We start from the raw sequence: 24,996 nt of genomic DNA, 5'->3' as shown, positions 1-24,996 counted from the left end.
TAATACAATTTGGTATAGAGCACCAACCTTTTCATAATTACACAAACAAAAGATAGCACATTGCTCATCAAACAAAATTTAGAGAAACCAAATTTTTCATAATTACACAAACTCAATTCTAATAATGAGGAGAAATTTAGAGAAAAATAAGACATTGCTCATCAAACAAAATATAGACTATTATTGAAAACATTGCATCAATCGTAAACAAGTCTTTATATAAATATAAATATTATATGGAATTTCATAAACAAATTTACATTCACTATTATATATATCTTCACAAGCCTTTATCCACAAAAATGATGCATACATAGGATAAAATAAAAGGGCAGTAATTCAAAACATCAAATTGCATCATATTATCATCTTGTATAATTTGTCCACATATTAAGAGTCATTTCCTCTCTCATGGCTTCTCCTCTCCTTGAGTATTTTTCTTCATCTCGATGAGTAGGCCACTCAAGTTGCGAAGGGATTTGATATTTAATTTCTGCATCAAATAAAAGAAAGAGAAAGGACTAAAATCAAACAACAATATATATTAGGTTTTGATATCTAGAAGGTTTATGAAATTGCTTTGACATTATTACAGTGCAACTACAAGTACAGTACCAGTACCAACGCATACACAATCACACCCGACCGAAACAGTCCTCTGACATTATTAATGGGCATTTCATCGAACAACTTGCATGCATCTCTAAGATTTACATATTTAGCGTAAGAAACAGCAAACTTAATCTCCTCAAATGGGTCAAGACCAATAGCCAATACAGCTACAAACCAAGAAGCATTTGAACCAATTCTAAGATCATCAAAGCAGCACATGCTTGAAAGTGATTATTTTTAAAAACAAAAGCTAAGATTTAGAATGTAATTAATTTAGCCCAACAATGTGTGATGCCATGTACAATTAGAGCCCATTTCTTATGTCTACTTCAGTGGCGAGATAGGAAGCGCAATTATAATTAAATGATAAAAATTCTAGAAAAAAATAATTGTTTCAATTAATAAGGAGATCTAGTACAATCAGATTACAAATGTGTAAAGGGTGCCATTGACACCCCCTAACAATAATAGAATACTGGAATATGTAAAACTTGGCTAAGAATGCCACAATTTAACCAAATACATAATAGAATGCTAAAATTGGCATGGCCCTGGTTCGTACCAGAATACCTGAATACTCATAATTTTACAGAAAAAAAAAATATAATACTAAATTTTTACTACAATATACCTTGTTTAGGATTTAGGGTTTATCACTTGATCTAAAAATTATCAAATGTAAAAAAGTAATGATATTTTACTTATCTAAATAAATAGTAAAACAATTTAAAAAAATATATCAAATTTGATCTCTAAGTACATTTTCAAATGTAGATCGTATTTAACAATTCAAATCAATTATTTGAATTTTAAATATGAAAATATAAATCTATAGTACGAAGCAATGTGCGCTATACATAATACACCGAAGCCTCGCTCTAATGAACTATACTGGTTTTATTGGCTAGTAAACAAAGCGCAAGTAATGATGATTGTTCGCAACTAGACATGGAAAATATTTTGTAGATATATCCAACATCTAGCTTCTTCTTGTTATTCTCCTGTTAGCAAGGGTATAAATGGAACGAATTCGGCGTGAATAAATTAATGTTAATATTAATTTGTATTCGTCTTTTAACGAGAGAATACGAATACAAATACAAATAGTAAATGAATGTCAAATTTAAAACTAAATCCATTTTAAAAGAAAATACAGATACATAACAGATAATCCATGTATACGGATAATTTGAAAATAAAAAATCAAATGAACTTTAAAATACAAATATAAATTAAAAAAATTAAGAAAACAAATCAGAAAATAAAACAAAGAGTAAATAAAGGTGTCAATGAACATAGAGTTGGAGAATAATATTAGTCACAAGTAAAAGAAAGAAAAGCAACGATCTAGTCCACTCTTGAGAGCAAATTCTCATCCGGACCGGAATATATATTAGTTCCACAAGTAATACTGAAAGAAACATGAAAAAAATTAAATAGTCTGAATAAGAAGAATTTGAAAAAAAAAACAGATTCGGATGGAAAATACCTGTTCCATTTAATTTCTATAGAACAGGGTATCCAATCCGTTTACGAATCATGACTTCACTCCATTCTCCAAAGAAACAATACTGAATGAAGGAACAGAAAAGAAAACCATGTGATTTGCGGTGCCTGATTTGGTGAATTCACATCCTCTCCAATACCTGATAAGGGAATCTTTTACAATTACTAGATCTGAACCGTAATTTTTTAACTTGGCACGAATCTCAAAGCCCAAAAATACAGCCCTTACAGTGACCCGAATCCCAAGCTGATTGAAATTTAATCTCAAACCGTAAAGTAAGTGATCCTCTGCAATATCTGTGCAATACCTGAGAGGATACGGATTCTTGTCCATTTAAATACTGGGCCGTTTTTAATTTGATTAGAACTTAACGGGTTACATTTAACTTTTGTATGGGCCTTAAGTGGCCCATTACCAGTGACAAATGCTCTCCCTAATCCCTATGACTAATATTACATGTTAGCCCATAAATGAGTTGAGTATTATTTCAATCTAGCTCAATATGGTCAATTCTCTCATACTAATTTTTATGTTATAATCCTTGAAACTTTCCAAACGGTAGGTTTCCTTACTAGTGGAAATAGGACGAACATCCCACGTTCAATAACAAAAAAAAAAAAAAAAAAAATAACGAACGTTAACATTATCAACATACAAATTAAAAAATAACAATATTTTTACAAACAATGTACTTGATCTATACGTCTAATAATAATTGTTCTCTATATATAATTCATGGGATTATGGTCAAAAGATGATTGGATCATGCCTCAAAATTCAAATGAGACAAAAACTATTTCTAAATTAAATAAACTTTTTTTTTTATCAATATCATTGTTAGCCACACCTCGCCGACTAACCTTAAAAAAAAAAAAAAGGAAAGACCTTGATTCAACTTCTCAACTCTAAATCATTAATTATGTACAAATAATTGTTTGTATGCTACATTCATAGAACTGGATTGGTAAGTATGAGGTTCATCAATGGCTGAACCAAAAGAACATAATGGAGAGCGAACACATTAAAGAGAAACGAGCATTTCTGGTTCAAAACCATCCCAGAAAAGCCTTTTCCTGTCACTTTGGAAAACCAAACCCTTCACTCATGAGGGTTCAAATTTAGTTTTCTCAGTACTCGTATAGATAGCATTGGTGCAGGATTTATACCAGAACGAACTCTTGCATAGCCTTTGATCAAGAGCTTGAGCTTGTCATTTATCAAAGCCATTATACTTGTAAACTTTGAAACCCTAAATCTAACCTTTTGATGAAATTAAGTGAAACCTTTTGACTTCCTCAGTCTCTCTTTCCATTGGGTTCAAATGGTAATAAACCATCTTTGATGGTTCACTGTGCAAGAAGCACGTCTTTGCCATACAAACCCTTGATACAAACAGGCCATGATTGACATCAACTTTCCCAAGAAGTTCATATGAAGGTCTTCTAACTCGATCGATCATCAGATACATCACGGTGTTGAGAATTTGGATTTATTTCAATAAATCTAACAGGAGAATCGTCCGCTCTAAGTTGCGAGTTGTGTGCATTGTTTAAGTAGCTTTTGTCACTCAGACAGGTCCGGCGATCGACTTCTCCTGCAATCTAAATATGGGTTAATATAAATGACTAAATTATATTAATTTGTTCTTCTTGATGATTAAGATAACATTAAGAATTTATTTCTACACCAGAAGATATGCACCACTTAAAAATATTCGTGCTCATCTAGTCATCTTAATAGAATTTGATTTTTTTTTTTTTTTATGATGACCATTGTGTAATAAGTAATAACAAAGATCTCAGCTTTTCTCAAGAGAGATACCTGTGATTTCTGAAGTCTCTGCTATTGGGTAAGTCGTGATACTTGTTGCTTCGTTATTTTCTTCTCCTTTTAAGACAATCTGCATTTGGAAGATTGATAAAATAAATTACGGCATATATAACATAAAAGCGCCTTTTTTACAACAAACGTAGAGATATATATAATCCACAAAACTTAACTATCAGGTAAGATATTTAATTTAGTTTATATATATATCGATCTATACAACTATATATAACTTAAAATAATCTGGCGTATCAAAAGCATATGTACAGCTCTTTTCCTAAGCAAGATGTACCTCTCCAAGATCATCTTTCAGTACTTTAATTTGATGCCACGTAAGTTCTCTACTTGTTTCCTTTCTTGTTTGAACTCCTCTTCTAAATCTCTGATCCCTATCAAGCTCGCTGACTCATTTTCTGAGCCTGACATTCTAGAAGAACTAGCGACACCACTACCAAAGTGGAACTCGGGAAATCCACCTGAGTCTGAGTAATTATTTCCAAGCCAAACATTGTTGTCGTAGCCAAAATTGTTGATCATTTCTTGAGAGGAAGATGCAACTGATAAGATTTCTTGAATGACATCGACACCTTTGATTTCTTGGTGAGGAGTGCTGTTGTGCAAGGCCTTGTGGTCAGGAAAATTAAATTGCGGGAAGTCGTCAGTCATCAGTGGAGGTAACGAGAGCCTGTGTTGAAGCCGTGCGCACTCTAGTTCAACGTCGACCTAAAGTATTGCAAAATGCAGGATCCGTTATGGTAATGGTAAAATAGTATAACATATATTGTGACCTAATAAAGTATCACAAAATGCAGGATCCGTTATGGTAATGGTAAAATGTAGGATCCATTAAAAGGGCATCATTGACACCCCTAGTAACTCATAAAAAAAGCAAAAAGTGAAAGACTATGTACATGTAGCAAAGATTTAGTGGAGAGACATGCATGTCAAAACTAGTTAAAAACTAAAAAAAAATTATATACATAATAGCATATTAATTGTTTTTATACTGATCGTCTACAAAAATAATTTTGACAGCATGGTAATTAAAACAATAATGTGATGATATATATACCTTGGAGGGAAATGTAGAGAAGCCGGCAGGATCATGATAGCATGAAGCCATCGGGTTAAGTACTTCTTCGTTCAAAAACTGCATCCGTTTGTCATCAGCTTGAGCACTGCCACCGTGAAATGAACTTCCTTGCATCATGTCAAAGGTGTACGTCGGCTCACAAGGAGAGTAGCTACTGTTCTCTATGTCTTCACCTCTTCCATCAGAAGAGAAATTCCCAGCTGGAGATTGAACTGAGGCCGCTACCGTCCATTGAGAGTTGTCCTCATAAGGAGCACCTTGATGGTCCATTATCTTTGGACCAGGTCCTGCTTTCTTGAATATACGACATAGTGCATATGAATCCTGATGTTAGAAAAAAGGAGATTAAATCATTGAAAACTAACTTGAATTGTGGTATGAAATTAATTACAAGACACCTAATGAGCTTTTTATTACATGACCAGGTGGCGATACATATAGCTAGACCTTTGCATATCTAAGAGAATGAAGGTTTTGGAAAAGAAAAACTCTTTGTATATGATTATATCAGCTTTTAGATTAAATATAAATTAAGTTTCCCCTGTGGTAGTCACCTGAAGTCCAGCCGATGGTACATCACATTCACTATCGTCAAGGCGGTATTCATGCATAACCCAACCAGTCCTGGAGCCATGCGGTGCTCGACCTATATAGTACACAAGGGTTTTCTTCATACCAATGGAGCGTTTCTGGATGTTCACCTTTCGGTCTTTTCCTGTAGCTTTCCAGTAACCAGCCTTTGTTGCTCGGTTTGTTCTTGAGCCATTCGGGTACTTCCGATCCCGAGGACTAAAGAAGTACCATTCTAGATCCTTGCTTGGTAGAAATGATTTCTCTGTACAAAAATCAGAGTAGTTTCATGTTATATATAAATATTCAACCGTCAAGTAATATTAATTTCTTATTAATTCTAACACGTTCACTCACAATTTTTAAAATTATTCTAAGAATATATATGTTATTACACATTGATGAGAAGCTTTTATATATTTTATTGACACAAATATTGATATATATAGCATAACTGTTATTAATTTTACTAAGAAGATGCAGAAAACACAAATTGCAACATTAAGTGGGAAAGAAAAATGAGGACCTCTATCATTAATTGGTATAAGTTGCATAAAGCTATCTGTAAATATGTACTTGTCATTAGATTTTCTATATATGATTTAGCCGACAGTGAGCTTGGTACAATAATTATTATGCCTATGAGATAAAATGAATGATTAAGTAGCATGCATGATTAATTAATTACTTTTCAAGAAATTAAAATTAAACAAGACAAAGCATAATGATTGGAGCCCACAATCTGAATAGAATCCAAAAAGGTCCCCACAGGAATACAAGATAAAAGTAAGAGCGTTCGATTTTCCCTCACGACCCTTAGTAGCTACTAGCAAGTTTTCAACAAAAAAAAAAAAAAAAAGTAAGAGCGCAGGCAATTTTTACTTGCCTTGAAGAGTGTGAGCTTTCTAAAATATTTTGACTTGAGGCTAACAAATTTTTTCTAACTTTGTTCTTTTCTATTTTTCCTCGGTTCTTACAATACTGGATTCAAGAGACGTTCTTTTGCAAATAACCCGAATATTCCTATTGAATTCACGTTCCTACATAATTTGTTTCATCAGTTGGAAGTTTAATATTATGGTATATATGATCGGTACCACATTGTAGGAACCTCAACAAGGAATCAACTTAATTATATGCCATGAAAATACCGTTTCTTTTATCTAGTACTGCACTTTAGCTTTTGTTAAGATGAAGAAAACTTGTTTACAGCAGGAGCATGAGCATGAATGTGAATGTGGAAATGTCAACATGTAAGATGACATAATTCCCTTCAAAAGAAATGCACCGACCACTTCAGAAAAATATAACAAGCTTCTTTCTATAATATATTTGATTGGGTAAACAAATGGAACTATAAACTGGATTGCTGCTGCATGTACTAAATTATATGATTGGCATACATGAACGAAATTATATATTCTGTATATATATCAACCTAAAATTGAACTTGTGCAATACTTCATGATTGTGTGTGGTGATTCCTTTCACATACATGATCTTCTCAAATCTCATAATTAATAAAAAAAAAGAACTATACAACAGAAAATGCATATTGAATGAAGTATTTTCCAAGAAAACATGGGAATTAACCTTTACCCCAAGAAGCAGCATGGTATCGCAAACGAATGAGAGCACTTGTTTAAACAAAGTATCAATAAGTATAATTTAATTACTCAGCAAATTAATTTTAAAATTAACTCTAGTCTATACTATACACCTCTATTGTTTTATAATAAAATACTTCATTGTTAATTACATTAAAAATAAACTTTTATAGTAAAAAAAATTAAATTAGACCTCGCATTTAATGACTAAGTACTCTATTTCTTGGAATTCGATGTTCAAGCTAAGAATACTGTACTTCAATATTTCTTTGAATCTGCATTAATTACATATGTTCATGACTTCACATTTTTAAAAAAAAAAAAAAAAAAAAAAAACCTATTTACATGCTGTACATTTTAAGCAAAAAATGCTTGTTCTTCCAAGTTAATTCATTTATGCAAGAGATGCTAACGGAAATACAAATTTTTTATTAAGAAATAAAGATGTGTGCACATACCTGGCAAATCCCAGGGTTCGCATTTGTAAAGATCGACTTCTGCAATGATCTCCAGTTCAATCTCCCTCCCATTTATCTTCTTCTTTAGATAGTATATCACTAGTTCTTCATCTGTTGGATGGAACCTGAAACCTGGAGGCAAGCTTACTGGCGCCATTAATTTAACACCTCAGTTTTCTCACAAAGCAAAAATTATCATAACTCACAACAAACCCCTGAAAAATAGAAGACTGAAGCTTGTTAGCTAACAAACATCTTATGTGTGCGTTTATATATTACGCATGAGACAAAAAAAGGGAATTAAAATGAGGTAGAAGTACCTTTGCAATGGCAAAGGGATGGTGGCTACAAGAGACAAAAATGGTGGGGAGAAGTGAAAGAGGAAGAAGGCAGAGAACCCTTATCTATGGTTTAATTTATAGAGAGCCTAAACCTAGCAATCAATGAGATTTTTTTTATTTTTTTCTTTATACCAGCAGACAAGGGATGACGATTCTTTCAACCGTTCAGAGGAAGGCTCTTTATTTTCGAGCTTGAATGCTTTCTTTTTGTCTCATGGGGCTTTATATCGTTGGCAGAGATTATTTTATTAATATATGGAGCTTTTTCTATTTTCTGATAATTAATAATATATAGACCTTCTATTCTAGATTTTTTTTTTTAAAATGGAATTCATTTAAATTATTTCAACGGAACAAGCCTTCTTTAGTTGGATTTTCGAAAACTAGCCTCCACCGATCCCTAGGATCGGTGCAGCAAAAAAAATCCAACCTACACCGGTCCTAGGGACCAGTGGAGCCAATTTTTATTCATTTTCGCATCCAGTAGAGTATTGCCACATAAAATCAATATTTTTTCTGCACCGATCCGTAGGATCGGTGGAGGATTCTTTGTAATCAATATTTTTTTTGCCCAAGACCGTGGGATCTTCACTTTTTTTTTTTATAAAACAGAAATTTTTTAAATTTTTTTATTTTTTGTATTAAAATATTAGAAATGTTGAATATATTTCTTTGAAAATAGATGAAATACAATATAATTTGATTTATTAGAAAGACTGCAACAAATAACCCGGATCAATATTTTTCAGGTCGGGTTTTTCGCGGCTGTAAGAAAAATTAATATATTTCTTTATGTGTTATTGGAAAAAAATAAAAATGCTTAGATTCTGAGTTATTGATCCCGGTTCAAAAGTCACTTCTAGGTAATCCAGAAAACATTGTGATCCTCCTAGTACATTTAATTTATGAAAAGTTGTATCTATTTTTGAAAAAAATAAAAACTTTAAGTTATTTAATGATTGTTATTCAAAAAGAATTCTCAAAATAGATACAACTTTTTATAAATTAAATGTCCTAGAAGGATCACAATATTTTCTGGATTACCTAGAAGTGACTTTTGAACCGGGATCAATAACTCAGAATCTAAGCATTTTTATTTTTTTTCCAATAACACATAAAGAAATATATTAATTTTTCGAGTAGAACTAGGGTGTTCTTAAGCTCACCAAAGTGTTTGGTGAGCTTGACTCCAAAACCCGTCAAATCGGTTTCAAATGACGAATCCGAACCGTTGGAACCCGTCTATTTTACGTGTGATGCGTCTACATGTGAAATTTTTAAACTTTCGAATTAGTTTAGTATAAAGTCAAGCGGTCAAAAAATGTTCAAAAAATGAATGCACTAAAATTAATTTATTAACCTTCTAATTTTGACCAATTAACTTTATACTAAACTAATTCGAAAGTTTAAAAATTTCACATGTAGATGCATCACACGTAAAATAGGCGGGTTCCAACGGTTCGGATTCGTCATTTGAAACTGATTTGACGGGTTTTGAAATCAAGCTCACCAAACACTTTGGTGAGCTTAAGAACACCCTACTTCTACTCTAATTTTTCTTACAGCCGCGAAAAACCCGACCTGAAAAATATTGATCCAAGTTATTTGTTGCAGTCTTTCTAATAAATCAAATTATATTGTATTTCATCTATTTTCAAAGAAATATATTCAACATTTCTAATATTTTAATACAAAAAATAAAAAAAATAAAAAAAATTTTGTTTTATAAAAAAAAAAAAAGTGAAGACCCCACGGTCTTGGGCAAAAAAAATATTGATTACAAAGAATCCTCCACCGATCCTACGGATCGGTGCAGAAAAAATATTGATTTTATGTGGCAATACTCTACTAGATGCGAAAATGAATAAAAATTGGCTCCACCGGTCCCTAGAACCGGTGTAAGTTGGATTTTTTTTTGCTGCACCGATCCTAGAAATCGGTGGAGGCTAGTTTTCAAAAATTCAACTAAAAAAGGTTTGTTCCGTTGAAATAATTTAAATAAATTCTATTTAAAAAAAAAAATCTCTATTCTATGTCTTTTGCAGTAGAAAGAAGAATAGTTTGACGTGGCAAGTTCCTATTGGGCATAGGTGGGACGACAGGTAACTGTCTAGTCATCTATGGGTGTAAAGGAGCGGGACCCGAGGTGGGGACGGAGGCTTTCAGGTCAAGCCTTCACGTCACGTTCACACACGCTTCTCGATGTGGATTTGGATCCCGCCGTTGTCATTTAAAAATAATCACTTTTTAGATACCTAATTAATAACAAATTTGTGCAGTAATTGATAATTCTGTGCCTTTTACCTCGTATAGTGTGTTGCTATACAACTAAAGGCGGAACACTCTAGGTTTTGTTCGGCAGATTACTGTTTACCGTGGAAAAAAAAATTCACTCAAAGCCAAGTTTTTTTTTCCACGGCGAACGGTAAAAATTAGTTCAAAATTTTGGATTTCTATTCTCATTCCTATTCCTTAGCGAGCTGCCGAACAGGGCCTAATTGTTACAAGAGGATAATTAAACTTCTTGCTATATATATACATATAGAGAGAGATGAGAATTCAAATGCCTCCATTTTTTGTTCTTCCATCGTACCTCTATTTTTAAAAACTTTAATAACTCAAAATTAAAAAATTAAAAGTCAAAATAAAACCGTTTGGTTTTGGTTGTCATCAAAAGCTTGTAAAAACGTACTAATGTGGATAATTTCTAGAGGTTGATTTTTCAACTAATTGATTCATATAAAAAGAAAATCAAAATTTGATAATTTTCTTTGAGCACATAGATAAAATAGTATAGATCACATCTAACGGATTTATTTTGAAGTCTATGATTTAAATTTTGAGTAATTAACGTTTTAAAAATGGAGACATAGTGGAGGCGCAAAACATGGAGGTATTTGAACCCTCCTCATATATATACATATATATATATATATATATATAGGCTGTGGCTAATTTGCTGCCGGCAGCATTTCTGCCGGCGGTGCTGCCACTGTTTTTTCTATTTTTTGATGTTCAAACGACAAATCTAAACCGTTAGATATTTAATCTATATTATAATCTACTTGGAGACCAAATTTTACATTTTTTGGAATTTTTTTACTATATATTAAGCTGGTTTGAAAACCGCTGATTTCAATGCTGCAGAAATTTACTGAAATCAGCGGTTTTCAAACCAGCTTAATATATAGTAAAAAAATTCCAAAAAATGTAAAATTTGGTCTCCAAGTAGATTATAATATAGATTAAACATCTAACGGTTTGTATTTGTTGTTTGGACATCACACGGCTAAATATAGCCCCGGCAGCACCTCTGCCGAAATGCTGCCAGCAGCAATTTAGACAGACCCTATATATATATATATATATATATATATATATAGAGTTAGGCTGGGGTGCTATGGATAGCATAGAGACCTCTATGCTACGGCTCAATATTCGAGTTTTCAAAATCCAAACGGTCGATCCGAACCGTTCATCTTATTCTCCATATTAATATCTGCTTGGAGACCAAATTTTACATTTTTCTGAATTTTTTTACTATTTATTAAGTATTTTACAAAATTGTTGATCCAATGGTGGCTGCACAAAACAGTAAAACCGTTGGATTAACGATTTTCAAAGTGGCTTAATAAATAGTAAAAAAATTCAGAAAATTATAAAATTTGGTCTCCAAGCAGATATTAATATGGAGAATAAGATGAACGGTTCGGATCGATCGTTTGGATTTTGAAAACTTGAATATTGAGCCGTAGCACGGGAGGCCACTATGCTATCCATAGCACCCCAGCCTAACTCTATATATATATATATATATATAGAGGATGGCTAAGCTCAAATCGTTTGTTCCTGGACTCAGGAACAAACGATTCAGTTCTCTGATTTGCGTAGGTCAAATGGTCAATCCAAACCGTTAGATGTTTAATCTATATTAAAATGTGCTTGGAGACAAAATTTTATATTTTTTGGAATTTTTTTACTATTTATTAAGAGGGTTTGAAAGTCGCTGTTTTTATTAAAATTCTGCACCATAAAAAAACAGCGACTTTCAAACCATCTTAATAAATAGTAAAAAAATTTCAAAAAATATAAAATTTTGTCTCCAAGCACATTTTAATATAGATTAAACATCTAACGGTTTGGATCGTCCATTTGAACTTCGGAAATCAGAAAACTGAATCGTTTGTTCCTAAGTCCAGGAACAAACGATTTGAGCTTATCCATCCTCTATATATATATATATATTAGTACATTAGATTATCACAAGATTATCGGGATGAGATTTCAAGAGTACAAGAACTTCCAAATTAATATTTGAGAATTCATACCCATGATATGTACGAATATGATTATGAAAATATACTGAAATAAATGTTCGGTTGTACGTATCTTGAGAGTAGTTGTGAGAAATCTTAATTCTCCTTTTCTAAAAGCTTGATATCAATATAATTATTATTTTTAAATATTTAAATATAATTAAATAAATTGGATTAAACAATAATATAATAATACTAATTAATTATGATTTCATAACGAGACTTCTGCTCATAAACTTGTTATTCGATCACTAAACAAAAATGAAATTAGCATATTGATTATTACTGATACTTAATTTGTTTGAAATAAAATACAAATATGTATTTTAGTATAATTTTGTTATGTAGAAAATTATTGCTGTTTATTAAATATTCTAATTTTTTTAAATATAATAACAAATACTATAAATTGGCATATAAATTCATAATAATACAACTCAAAATGATTTGATGTTATTTTTTTAAAAAGCGATGGCAAGGTTGAAATTTTAAATTTTGAAGGTGATAAGTAAAATATTTCGGAGATTCAGGTCAATTTGACTTTAAAAATTTGCCAGGCTCCGAGTGTCGATCAGGTCTTCTATTTTTTTAGGAATTTTTTTTTTTTACTCGAGTGTCTGATAGAACTTCCCAAAAGTTGCTCTTGGGATGAAAATTGTATTTTCTTGTACATGTTGCCAAAATGTAATTCGCAGCAGCCAAACTAATAAAATACAAAGGTTAAAGGTCTAATCCAAGAATCAACATGTTATAACTTATAACACACTTTCTGATCCAAAGCTTTATTATTTTTCTTCTTCACATCTTGTTCTGTTGAAATTTATATGTACGGCTTTTGATATGATCGCCATGATCCGCTATATATCCGAATATCATCAAAAGAATAAATATAGAAAACCCATCTTTTATTGTTCAAAAAGAGGGCTGAGCCCCAAATCATTCTTCTTGTTTTTAAAATCTAAATAATTGATCTAAACTGTTCAACATGATTTCCATATTAACATGTGCTTGAAGACCAAATTTTATATTATTTTTGAAAATAGTTTTATTTTTTTAAATAAGTACAAATTAAATCGTACTACTTTTGGATGGTCAAGAATATTATGAAAAAATAGTTATTTTGTACATATATAAAAATATAGAGTGTGGCTAAATTGCTGCCGGCAGCATTTTAGCCAAGTGCTGCCGGGGTTATATTTTATTATGTGATGTTCAAACAACAAATCCAAACCATTAGATGTTTAATCTATATTAAAATCTACTTGGAGACCAAATTTTATATTTTTTGGAATTTTTTTACTATTTATTAAGCTGGTTTGAAAACCACTGTTTTCAATGCTGCATAAATTTACTGAAAACAGCGGTTTTCAAACCAGTTTAATAAATAGTAAAAAAATCCAAAAAATGTAAAATTTGGTCTCCAAGTATATTTTAATATAGATTGAACAATAACGGTTCAAACAGCCGATTCTGATTTTACTGTTTGGTTAAGCCACCGTTGGATCAGCGATTTTCAAAGTGGCTTAATAAATAGTAAAAAAAATTCAAAAAATGTAAAATTTGGTCTCCTAGCACACTTTAATATAGAGATCACATCTAACGGCTTGGATCGATCATTTGGACTTTAAAAATTGGAAAATGACTTGGTTCCACGGGAGGCTAGGAACAATCAATTGTTTATTAGCCTACCTCTATATATATAGAGAGAGAGAGAGAGAGTTAGGCTGGGGTGCTATGGATAGCATAGTGACCTCTATGCTACGGCTCAATATTCGAGTTTTCAAAATCCAAACGGTCGATCCGAACCGTTCATCTTATTCTCCATATTAATATCTGCTTGGAGACCAAATTTTACATTTTTCTGAATTTTTTTACTATTTATTAAGTATTTTACAAAATTGTTGATCCAACGGTGGCTGCACAAAACAGTAAAACCATTGGATTAGCGATTTTCAAAGTGGCTTAATAAATAGTAAAAAAATTCAGAAAATTATAAAATTTGATCTCCAAGCAGATATTAATATGGAGAATAAGATGAACGGTTCGGATCGACCGTTTGGATTTTGAAAACTCGAATATTGAGCCGTAGCATAGAGGCCACTATGCTATTCATAGCACCCCAGCCTAACTCTATATATATATATACAGAGAGAGAGAGAGAGATGGGCTATGGTGCATTGCAATGCATGGAAGGGTTTGTGCATTGGACCATAAATCTAAAATTCAAAATCCAAATGGTCGATCCAAACCGTTCATCTTGTTCTCCATATTAATATGTGATTGGAGACCAAATTTTACATTTTTCTGAATTTTTTTACTATTTATTAAGTATTTTACAAAATTGTTGATCCAACGGTGGCTTAACAAAACAGTAAAATCAGCAGCCACCGTTGGATCAACAATTTTGTAAAATACTTAATAAATAGTAAAAAAATTCAGAAAAATGTAAAATTTGGTCTCCAATCACATATTAATATGGAGAACAAGATGAACGGTTTGGATCGGTCATTTGGATTTTGAATTTTAGATTTATGGTCCAATGCACAAACCCCTCCATACATTGCAATGCACCATAGCCCATCTCTCTCTATATATAGGGTCTGTCTAAATTGCTGCTGGCAGCATTTCAGCAGAGGTGCTGCCGGGGCTATATTTAGCCGTGTGATGTCCAAACAACAAATCCAAACCGTTAGATGTTTAATCTATATTATAATCTACTTGGAGACAAAATTTTATATTTTTTGGAATTTTTTTACTATATATTAAGCTGGTTTGAAAACCGCTGATTTCAGTAAATTTCTGCAGCATTGAAATCAGCGGTTTTCAATCCAGCTTAATATATAGTAAAAAAATTCCAAAAAATGTAAAATTTGGTCTCGAAGTAGATTATAATATAGATTAAACATCTAACGGTTTAGATTTGTCTTTTGAACATCAAAAAATAGAAAAAACAGTGGCAGCACCGCCGGCAGAAATGCTGCCGGTAGCAAATTAGCCGCAGCCCTATATATATATATATATATTCAAAAATATAAAATTTGAACATTTTAATATGGAAAATGGAAATATATGTCGAGTGTCTTAGATAAAATATTTGAACTTTGAAAACAAGGGTAAGGATGTGGGATATGATTGGGACACAACACAATGAAGCATTTGAGGGACAAATATCATCTCAGGTATTGAACGGTGGGATCCACAACTTTACGATCCAGATAAACTCAATCCGGTGCCTATTCGGGGACAACGCAGAGGGGGGGCTAGTATTTTTGTGCTTTGAGATTCGTGCAAAGTTAAAAAATGGTCCGGATCCACTAATTTTAAAAGATTCCCTTGTTCGGTACTGGAGAGCATATGAATTCGCATTTGAGCCCTCCTCTTGTTCAAAATACCATTGAACTTGTTTTGAAATATATATTAGGTTAAATCTCCTTCAACTTTATATGAAAATTCATCTGAGACCACAATACTTTCATATAGAACACCACTGAACTTTATATGAAAGTATAATTAATGGTCTCAAATTAATTTTAATTTTGTGTTTCAAATTTAACGGTTTAACTCAGGTCTGATTAACCAAAATGAATGTCTGCTGTGTCCCATTTTAAATACGACGATGTGAGATTTTTTTCGAAAGAGGGTACTCAATTTTTTTTAATTAAATTTGTAATAAGATTTGGTCTGGGTTTAATTGGGCACATAAGCAATTAACTCTATAAAAAATAAGTAAGAGTTGAATGACATATAAGAAATTAACTCTATAATATATTGAAGTCTTGAAGGATAAATAAGAAAATAAGAAAAAGTTGAAGGGTACACAAGAAATTAATTCTACAAGTAAAGTTAATGGACTACCTTAAATCTAACCAGTATTCTAAGCCTATACATCATGAATCTTTAATTGGTGACATGAATGGACTACCTTAAATGTAAAACATTATAAGTGAAGTGAGAATGTCAACAAAATGCGAATAAGCTAGCGTAACTCTTTTGAATCTCAAAAATCAAAATGCAATATTTGTAGCAAAATAGATGACACGTGGCGTCTTAAAGCATGCCAGTAACTACCATTACAAAAGGTAGAAACTGCGGTTTCTGATCCGCTCCACAACCAATCAAAGAAATTCTAGCAAAATTTTTGACATATTATTTGGCAATCTCGATCGAGTTGGTAGTTCTTTTGTGTATACCAATATTATGTTCTGCAAAATTATTGTGGGATATAAAATTTTTGTTTGGATGATTTGTTAGATTTAAGAAAAGAATTAAATAACTGAAACAAATTAATTAAGAAAAGAATTAAATAACTGAATACAAGAAAGAGAAGAAAAAAAATGCTCTTCTCGGTGCAATTTCATTGTTTTGTTGTAGAACATGCAATATTTTAATATTTTCTCAATATATTCCTAAACTATTATTCGTATTACTCTTACATCTTATAGTGTATGCAATAGCAAATTTAAGTGAAAAGAATGGAATCAATTAACTTCTATTTTTTTTAATTATATTTATATACAATTTTCTTTATAAAAAGAAAAGGAAGAAGAAAAAAAATTCTCTTTTGGGTGCAATTTCATTGTTTTTCTGTAGAACATGTAATATTTCAAGATTTCTACAATATATTTTTAAACTATTATTCTTATTACTCTTACATCTTATATAGCAAATTTAAGTGAAAAGAATGGATTCAATTCTTCTATATTTATATATAATTTTTTATATAATTTAGAGAAAAATGTCATGGTATTGTAAAATTGACCTCTCATTCTCTGAAGAATTTTTTTATATGATTGGTCTATTCGTGTTTGACTCTTATAGTTCGAAAATCCGGTTCTATTCTTGATCGCATGTTATTAATTATTACTTTTCTAGCATTATTCATTATTCATTGTGTGTGTGTGTCATCATACCTCATATTTTATATCTTCGTTTTCAAAGTTCAAATTGTCAATCCGACGGTGGCTTCTGATTTTACTGTTTTGTTAAGCTACCGTTGGATCAGCAATTTTCAAAGTGGCTTAATAAATAGTAAAAAAATTCAGAAAAATGTAAAATTTGGTCTCCAAGCACATTTCAATATAGAGATCATATCTAACGGTTCAGATCGACTTTTTAGCTTTTAAAATTTCAAATTTGGACCGGTAGCACTTCGGCCCATATGCTACCGAATGCATATTAATCACACACTCTCTCTATATATATATACATTCGAAACAATCCCTTCATGAAGACGCATTGAATTATTTTTTTCTATAGTTCTTTTAAATTGGCTTAATTCTTTTTAATTAAGTTAATATGCATGGTAGAACCTCCATTATATATGCTGCCTCCGCTCCTCCTCCCTGTCCTTATATTAATTTCCAGCAACGCAAAGGAAAATTATAGAGATCATTAATTTGTTTGGTAACACAAAATTTTAGGAGCATAGGAATGAGGATCTATAGAATATATTTAAAGAGTACAATAATTTATAGAAATGTGCACAAAAGAATTATTTGGTTGTATATAGCGAGAACAATTACAGAAATGATTTTATGAGAGAAGAGGTCATGGAAAAGAGAATTTTAACCCAAGCAAAAAAAAAAAAAAAAAAAATCCTCCCATGGAAGGAAATTGAAAATCAGTAAAAGTTCAGTTCAAAATAATATGAAAATTAAAATTTTCCGAATATTACTTGAAAAATAACTTTCATATGTTGGACTTTAATTTGAGTTTCCAACGTTTACATTGAAAAAAAAAATTATACAAGAAAAATGAAAGTCAAGCCTTCAAATTCTAATGATAAAGACACGAAATGTCTAGATTTTACAATAGTTTTTATTAAAAAAAAGTTACAGAAAATTAAAAAAAATAATAATTTACAACACCAATGTTAATATGTTGCTTTGTCAATCCGGAGTGTTTCGCAAACTAATAAGTGAAGTCTTGTATAAATGAGTCCGGCTAGTATGACATCGGTGTCATATGACACTAACTTCAAAATTGATCGAATAAACTTCAAACAACTAATCCAAACTGTTCAAACCAATTTGCTTTTATGAGTGATACGTTTACAAGCAAATATTTATATTTTCGAGTTATTTTAGTATCAAATCAAGCAGTAAAAATATTGAAAAATGAATGTATTAAAATTAACTTACACATTTGACTGCTTGATTTGATACTAAATAAATTCGAAAAATGATAAATTTTGCATGCAAACACACAACTAACAAAGTAAATCGGTTTGAACGGTTCGGATTTATCATTTAAAGTCGATTTGATAAGGTTTGAAATTAGTGTTATATAAGCTAAAATTATATTGATATTATACTAACCACACTCTGTATAAATATATTACCAGTCAGCTACTTACCAGCTGACCTTCAGGAAAAAAGAAAAAAGCCTTGTACAATTTTGTACAATTTTGGTACCGCTACGGACCTTCAAAAAACAGCAAAATTATGCCGAATTAACAGAAATTGGGTTGCACAAGTTTCCATGAATTTCCATTGATAGTTAGAATAAATATCGTAATCTGTGAGGATGTATAAAAAACTGGTTTCAAGCTTTACGATTACAACCAAACAGGTAATATATTTAAATGGACTCAAAAAGTTACATAAAAAACGCCTTGGTGGTGTATGGAAAACTACAAACTTTTGAAATGTTAATCACACAATTGACACCGGTAATATATTTAAATGAGACTATAAATTGGCAAGCAGATACTTCAAAATAACAAAATTAGACATGCAGAAATAATCCAAGCCAATACAGTTCAGCATCTCTAATGATCCAATTCAGAAATAAAGAAACCTAATTGAACATAATAAAACTAGAAAGAAAGGAAAGCGAGCAGACATGGATAGATACACAACCCACATGCGTGGGAAATATCAAGAGAGAAGCACACACATCATAGACATGAACAAACAAGCGAGAAAATAGGATGACAAACAACCACAAACCAATAAATGAATTTAATAATCCTCGCCTTCATCACCCTCATCATCAGCTGCCTCAGCACCGACTTCTTCATAGTCCTTCTCAAGAGCAGCAAGATCTTCTCTTGCTTCTGAGAACTCACCTTCTTCCATACCTTCACCGACATACCAATGCACGAACGCCCTCTTTGCATACATCAGATCGAACTTGTGGTCAATGCGGCCAAACACTTCTGCCACGGCAGTGTTGTTGCTGATCATGCATACAGCCCTCTGCACCTTGGCCAAGTCTCCTCCAGGAACAACACTTGGGGGCTGGTAGTTGATACCACACTTGAAACCAGTGGGACACCTTTAAGCAAAAAAAAAATATATATATATATAGAGTAACAAGATTTATTAACTAAAACCAATGTTCAATGCAATGGAACAGTTGAGGACATCTTGGCTCTAAAGGGAATCTTTGTTCTCTTTGAACAAAAGAGAACAAAAAAAACTTGAGATTTCTTACTTCCAAGTTTGATATATAAAACAAGACAAGCAAAAGATTCATAATTCTTTGATGAGTAATGTCAGGAATAGCGTACCAATCAACAAACTGGACAGTTCTCTTGCTCTTGATAGCAGCCACAGCAGCATTAACATCCTTGGGCACAACATCACCACGGTACATCAAACAGCAGGCCATGTACTTGCCATGCCTTGGGTCACACTTTGCCATCATACTAGAGGGCTCAAACACGGCATTAGTTATCTCCGGTACTGAGAGCTGCTCGTGGTATGCCTTTTCAGCTGAGATTACCGGGGCATATGACGAAAGCATGAAATGGATGCGAGGGTATGGGACAAGGTTGGTCTGGAATTCAGTGATATCAACATTGATAGCACCATCAAACCTGAGAGAGGTGGTAAGTGAGGAGATGATCTGAGAAATGAGGCGGTTCAGGTTAGTGTAGGTTGGTCTCTCAATGTCAAGGGCTCTGCGGCATATGTCGTAGATGGCCTCATTGTCTAAGAGGACAGCCACATCAGTGTGCTCAAGCAACGAGTGGGTTGACAACACACTGTTGTACGGCTCCACCACTGCTGTAGACACCTACATTTTATCAACTGCTTCTTTAAGCATAATTCTGTTCTATTCATGAATACTGCAAAGGCTCCATTCATGAAAGATGTACTAATATTAGCAGTGGCCATTCAAAAAGAACTTTAGTTGTTTAAAAGATGTACCTGGGGAGAAGGATATATGGTGAAGCCAAGCTTTGATTTTTTCCCATAATCAACAGACAAGCGCTCCAACAGCAGAGAACCAAGGCCAGATCCAGTGCCACCACCGACTGCATTAAAAACAAGGAACCCTTGCAACCCAGTGCAGTTGTCTGCCAGCTTACGCACACGGTCAAGACATAGGTCCACAATCTCCTTTCCAACTAGAAGAAAAATACAAAATAAACCAAAAACATTAGTATTGCTTTAAAAATTCCTTTAAGAAATTTGTGTAAAGTTGTTGTTGCAGCCTTGCAGGGGTGGGTGTCTCCTTTTTTCACTCAATTTACATTTTGTTTCCTAAATAATATATTTTTTGTACATTAAATAACATAAAGAAAATAAGGAAAAATCATCCATCCAAACCTGGTATTTTCGTCACAAGAGCAAGTCAAATTCAAACTGATAAGAGATAGGGGAGGATAAAAGGTCGTTACCAGTGTAGTGGCCTCTGGCAAAGTTGTTAGCGGCATCCTCCTTGCCAGAGATGAGTTGCTCAGGGTGGAAAAGCTGGCGATAAGTACCAGTACGAACCTCATCGATAACAGTCGGTTCCAAATCCACAAAAACAGCACGTGGCACATGCTTGCCAGCTCCAGTCTCACTGAAGAATGTGTTGAATGCATCGTGCTCTACACCAACTGTGCTATCACTGTTGAAGAGAAGCATCATAAATTAAGTGGTGAAAAATAAAAATTAAATCCATTTAAAATTGCTAGACTGATTAATGATGGTTTTATATACCAGACAGTTATGAGGTTCCTTTAGGTCTCAAGAATTAAAACATAGGCTTCAAGTAATCATATTTAATATCCTAGGATTTAAATTGCAGTTAGTTTGCACGAATCAATCCATTAATCAGACAAAAACTGACAATTTTCTTCTTCTTTTTTATTACACTGTAGCAAATGGGCTTAAAATTGAGAAAAAAATCTGCATGTCCCAAGTTTCTAATAAACTACAAGCTTTTAGTGAGAATAGGGATTGATTGCTCAAGTCAATTCAAAAGATATCTTGCATACCTAGTCTTGTATATGCCTATGATTTACCCTTTTTTTTAATGTGCATAAACTAAGTTAGTTATACAAAAAATTGCAGTTCTATCATAGGAGACTTAAAAAACTAGATCCATGAGACTCGTGCTGCTAAACTGTAGATTTTCCTAGAGAATATTATATTAAAAAAATAATTTAAAAGAAATGACAAAAACCAACGCATGTATTAGAAGGCAATAAATTAAATAACAGTTCCTAAATGCACAACTATAAGAATTCAACTAATTCTACTAAAATATGAATAAACTTGTAAATCAATATTAGATCCAAGGCACAGGCTTCATCAATCATTACTGATATCATACCTGACTTAAAATAACAAGAAACACCTAAAAAAAAAGACACAAAAGCGAACTGATACTAGGTTTAGGAACCTAGGTAAGAGATCTAAGAAAAAATAACTCCAGTATTAAAATACAGCCGATAATCATAGTACCCTTTTTTTCAAGTCGAGTAGAGATAATAACACATTATATAGATCAGACTCAAAACTAACAACAAAGGCAAGTGATCAGTCGCAAACGACAGAAAGATCTAGAGATCCTTAGATCCAGGAACAATTTGCCTTACTAATAAGCAAATTTGCCTTACTAATAAGGAATGTCCTGATTCTCCTTTATCGAGAGATCTACTCCAATAATTTCAAATACAACTGAAATTGTCTTCGTAGATCTCTAAATTCACACCAGCTTGGCATTGCAGATCTGGTATCAGATCTCGATGGAACAACTTTTTTTTTTTTTTTAAATCTTAAAAAATTGTAGTTCAGGCGTAGATCCAGTGCATAGAAAACTAAATAAATAATCAGACCTACTAGAAAAATCTCGAAAAGAGGAAAGGGAAAAAAAGAGAGGAGGATAATAGATCTTACGAAGGCATGTTGCCATCAGGCTGGATGCCATGCTCGAGGCAGTAGAGCTCCCAACAGGCATTACCGACCTGGATACCGGCCTGGCCAATGTGAACGCTAATGATCTCCCTCATTTTTTGCCTCTCTTTTTTTTCTCCTCTCTCTCTCTCTCTCTCTCCTATCTGAGTAGTAGATCTCGCTTAGCTTTCTTCCACCTACTGGGGGGAGTGAGAAAAGAAATGGAGAGTGGAAGAGTGGGAGTGTCGGTATGTGCTTTTATTTGCGCGAGTTTACAAATGACCCCCCGTTAAGATAAGAAATTAAGAAATAGTGGGTGAGCTAAATTTGGCCAAGGAAATTCAGATTTTCTGGTGCTCAAACATTCGTACAAAAAAATATTCTGACAAAAGGACCCCACTTAAACACTGTTTCATTAAAACTTTGAATTTTCCTGGACCCCGGATTCGGTTATTTGACACACGCGTACACATACTATATGTGGCCTCATAAGAACCGAAATCTACATGATTGTAGGTAGACTTATCCTTGAGTGCAAATCCTCGACATCGTTGTAAGATTTCTAGTGCACCGAGTGCCGTTGGATCACGAACTTGATACGATTATCCGTCTGATCAGCACTGTAAACCTTCAAGTGCTGTCGAGGCTCTGAATCCCTTATCCACCGGAGGTTTAGCTGTCCATTCTTCGGGTAAACATCTGATGCTAGCTGTCGACCTTTCAAAATCCGACAGATCTAGCTTGTTGCTCTGATTTACTTAAAATATCAGAGGTAACATTTTAATTTTTGTAAAAGGGCTGAGTTGAGCAGCATCAGATTAAGGATTACATTTTTATTTTAAATTATTGACTGTAATCAGAAATTTGTACGATCGAACCCGTGTATATGAAGCGTCTTGTAAATAAGAATAATTTATATTACATTTAAGAGTGAGTCCATGGTATTATGCATATTAGATTTGGTCTGTAATACGGCTCAATATTTGACTTTTCAAAATTTTAACGGTCGATCTAAACCGTTCATCTTGTTCCCCATATTAATATGTGTTTGGAGACCAAATTTTACATTTTTTGAAATTTTTTTACTATTATTTTAGATTTATTGAAAATCACTGTTTTTGAATGATCCAGAATTTTCAGATCAAGTAATTTTCTAAATATATAAACAAATAGTAAAATAATTTCAAAAAATGTAAAAGTTGGTCTCCAAACACATATTAATATGGAGAACAAGATGAACGGTTCGAATCAACTATTAGAATTTTAAAAACTCAAATATTGAGCCGTAGCACAGACCAACCTGTAATATGCATAGTACTATAGACTCACTCTACATTTAATTATTTGAGTGTTCAGAATTTCGATTGCCGTTATTGACTATTTTTTTTATTTATATTTATATTCATTTTTATTTTTTTCGAATATAGATATAAATCGGATATTAGATTGATAAAGATATAGATATTTATTAAAAATAATAAAATTTATAATATTTATTCAATTATAATAATGAATAATGTGATTTTTTTTTATAATATATTAAATTATATTGTATGTATCTGCTATTTGAATATGAATAATTAAAACGTAAAATTATATCTGTATCCACACAGATATTTGAATATCAAATATTTATATTTAACTTTTTTAATATGGATCGAATATTATCCACTTCTTTCAACCCTATTTATTGTATTCATTTTTCATTATTTTTTTGACCACTTGATCACGTACTAAATAAATTCGAAACTTTAAAATTTTCACATATACATGCATCACTCATGAAATACATAGATTTCAACAGTTTGAATTCATTGTTGAAAAATAATTCAATAGTCTTTTAAAGATGTATACTCACTCACTAATCTTTTTTGATGAACACATCCATTAGTTTTGCTCTTATATTTTGAGGATTTCAAAATAATTTAATTTTTATTTATACTAACTCGTCAGTTCGGAATCACTTCCGTACTGAAATAAATTTTAAATTAAATTATTTAAGAGAATACTGACCGCCCCTAGGCACATTAGTCCTGTTTTCCATTTAAAGGGAAGAGAGACGAAAAAAAGTTTGACGACGCTATTATTCATATTTAAGATAATACTGACGCTTGTAATCGTAGCTGATTGACGTGAATCACCTGCTTCATAATCATAAATTTTGAAGGTAATTTGTCATGCACGGCTCCTTTCTTTCCTTACTGTTCTCTTTTTCTGCGCACTTGTTTCTAGAGCACAGCTCTACACTCTAGTCCCGTTTAATTTCATCTTTATTCACTTAGATTTATTATCCTTGTATAATTTTAAGACATAAATACTAGTCATGTTGTAATGTATCAAATTTAACATGTCGTGCGGTATTATGACTAATACAACTTTTACGTGACGCATTGTGCGTGACCAAACTAGGATAGATGATCGCGGTACGTTAGTCGCATTAATTATAAGTGCACCTCCTGTCATGTGTCTAAATATAATTGTTTGTGTTTGTCATATTTAACTATTTTTTTTGTGATTTAAGTTAGCTTATTCAGAATCCACCGTTACATC

General features: G+C 32.3%; 1 protein-coding gene and 1 pseudogene across 3 annotated transcripts; both read right to left on the bottom strand.

Annotated features, from left to right (window-relative positions):
* Positions 1-3,558: 3,558 nt before the first annotated feature.
* On the bottom strand, positions 3,559-8,090 carry LOC144575010 (NAC domain-containing protein 54-like; annotated as a pseudogene). The gene is made up of 7 exons (XR_013518340.1): positions 7,995-8,090; positions 7,675-7,889; positions 5,594-5,874; positions 5,019-5,363; positions 4,239-4,669; positions 3,941-4,019; positions 3,559-3,720 (listed from the first exon to the last, which is right to left on the bottom strand). The product of XR_013518340.1 is annotated as an NAC domain-containing protein 54-like (transcript).
* Positions 8,091-19,027: 10,937 nt separating this feature from the next.
* LOC144574771 (tubulin alpha-3 chain) lies at positions 19,028-22,724 on the bottom strand. Of its 2 annotated transcripts, XM_078324828.1 has the most exons (6): positions 22,450-22,722; positions 20,961-21,175; positions 20,488-20,687; positions 19,845-20,353; positions 19,489-19,609; positions 19,028-19,403 (listed from the first exon to the last, which is right to left on the bottom strand). In XM_078324828.1, exons 1-6 carry the CDS (start codon positions 22,560-22,562, stop codon positions 19,230-19,232), a joined length of 1,332 nt encoding a protein of 443 aa, XP_078180954.1. In that variant the 5' UTR covers positions 22,563-22,722; the 3' UTR covers positions 19,028-19,229. The 2 variants fall into 2 exon arrangements, with proteins under 2 accessions (XP_078180954.1, XP_078180953.1); XM_078324827.1 differs by having other exon boundaries at positions 19,028-19,609; positions 22,450-22,724.
* Positions 22,725-24,996: the final 2,272 nt, after the last annotated feature.

The sequence above is a fragment of the Carex rostrata genome, chromosome 23, assembly GCF_964058835.1.
Source record: "Carex rostrata chromosome 23, lpCarRost1.2, whole genome shotgun sequence".
NCBI classification, from domain to species: domain Eukaryota; kingdom Viridiplantae; phylum Streptophyta; class Magnoliopsida; order Poales; family Cyperaceae; genus Carex; species Carex rostrata.
The sequence above is the reverse complement of the archived record's forward strand: the minus strand, read 5'-3'. Positions and strand labels throughout refer to the sequence as shown.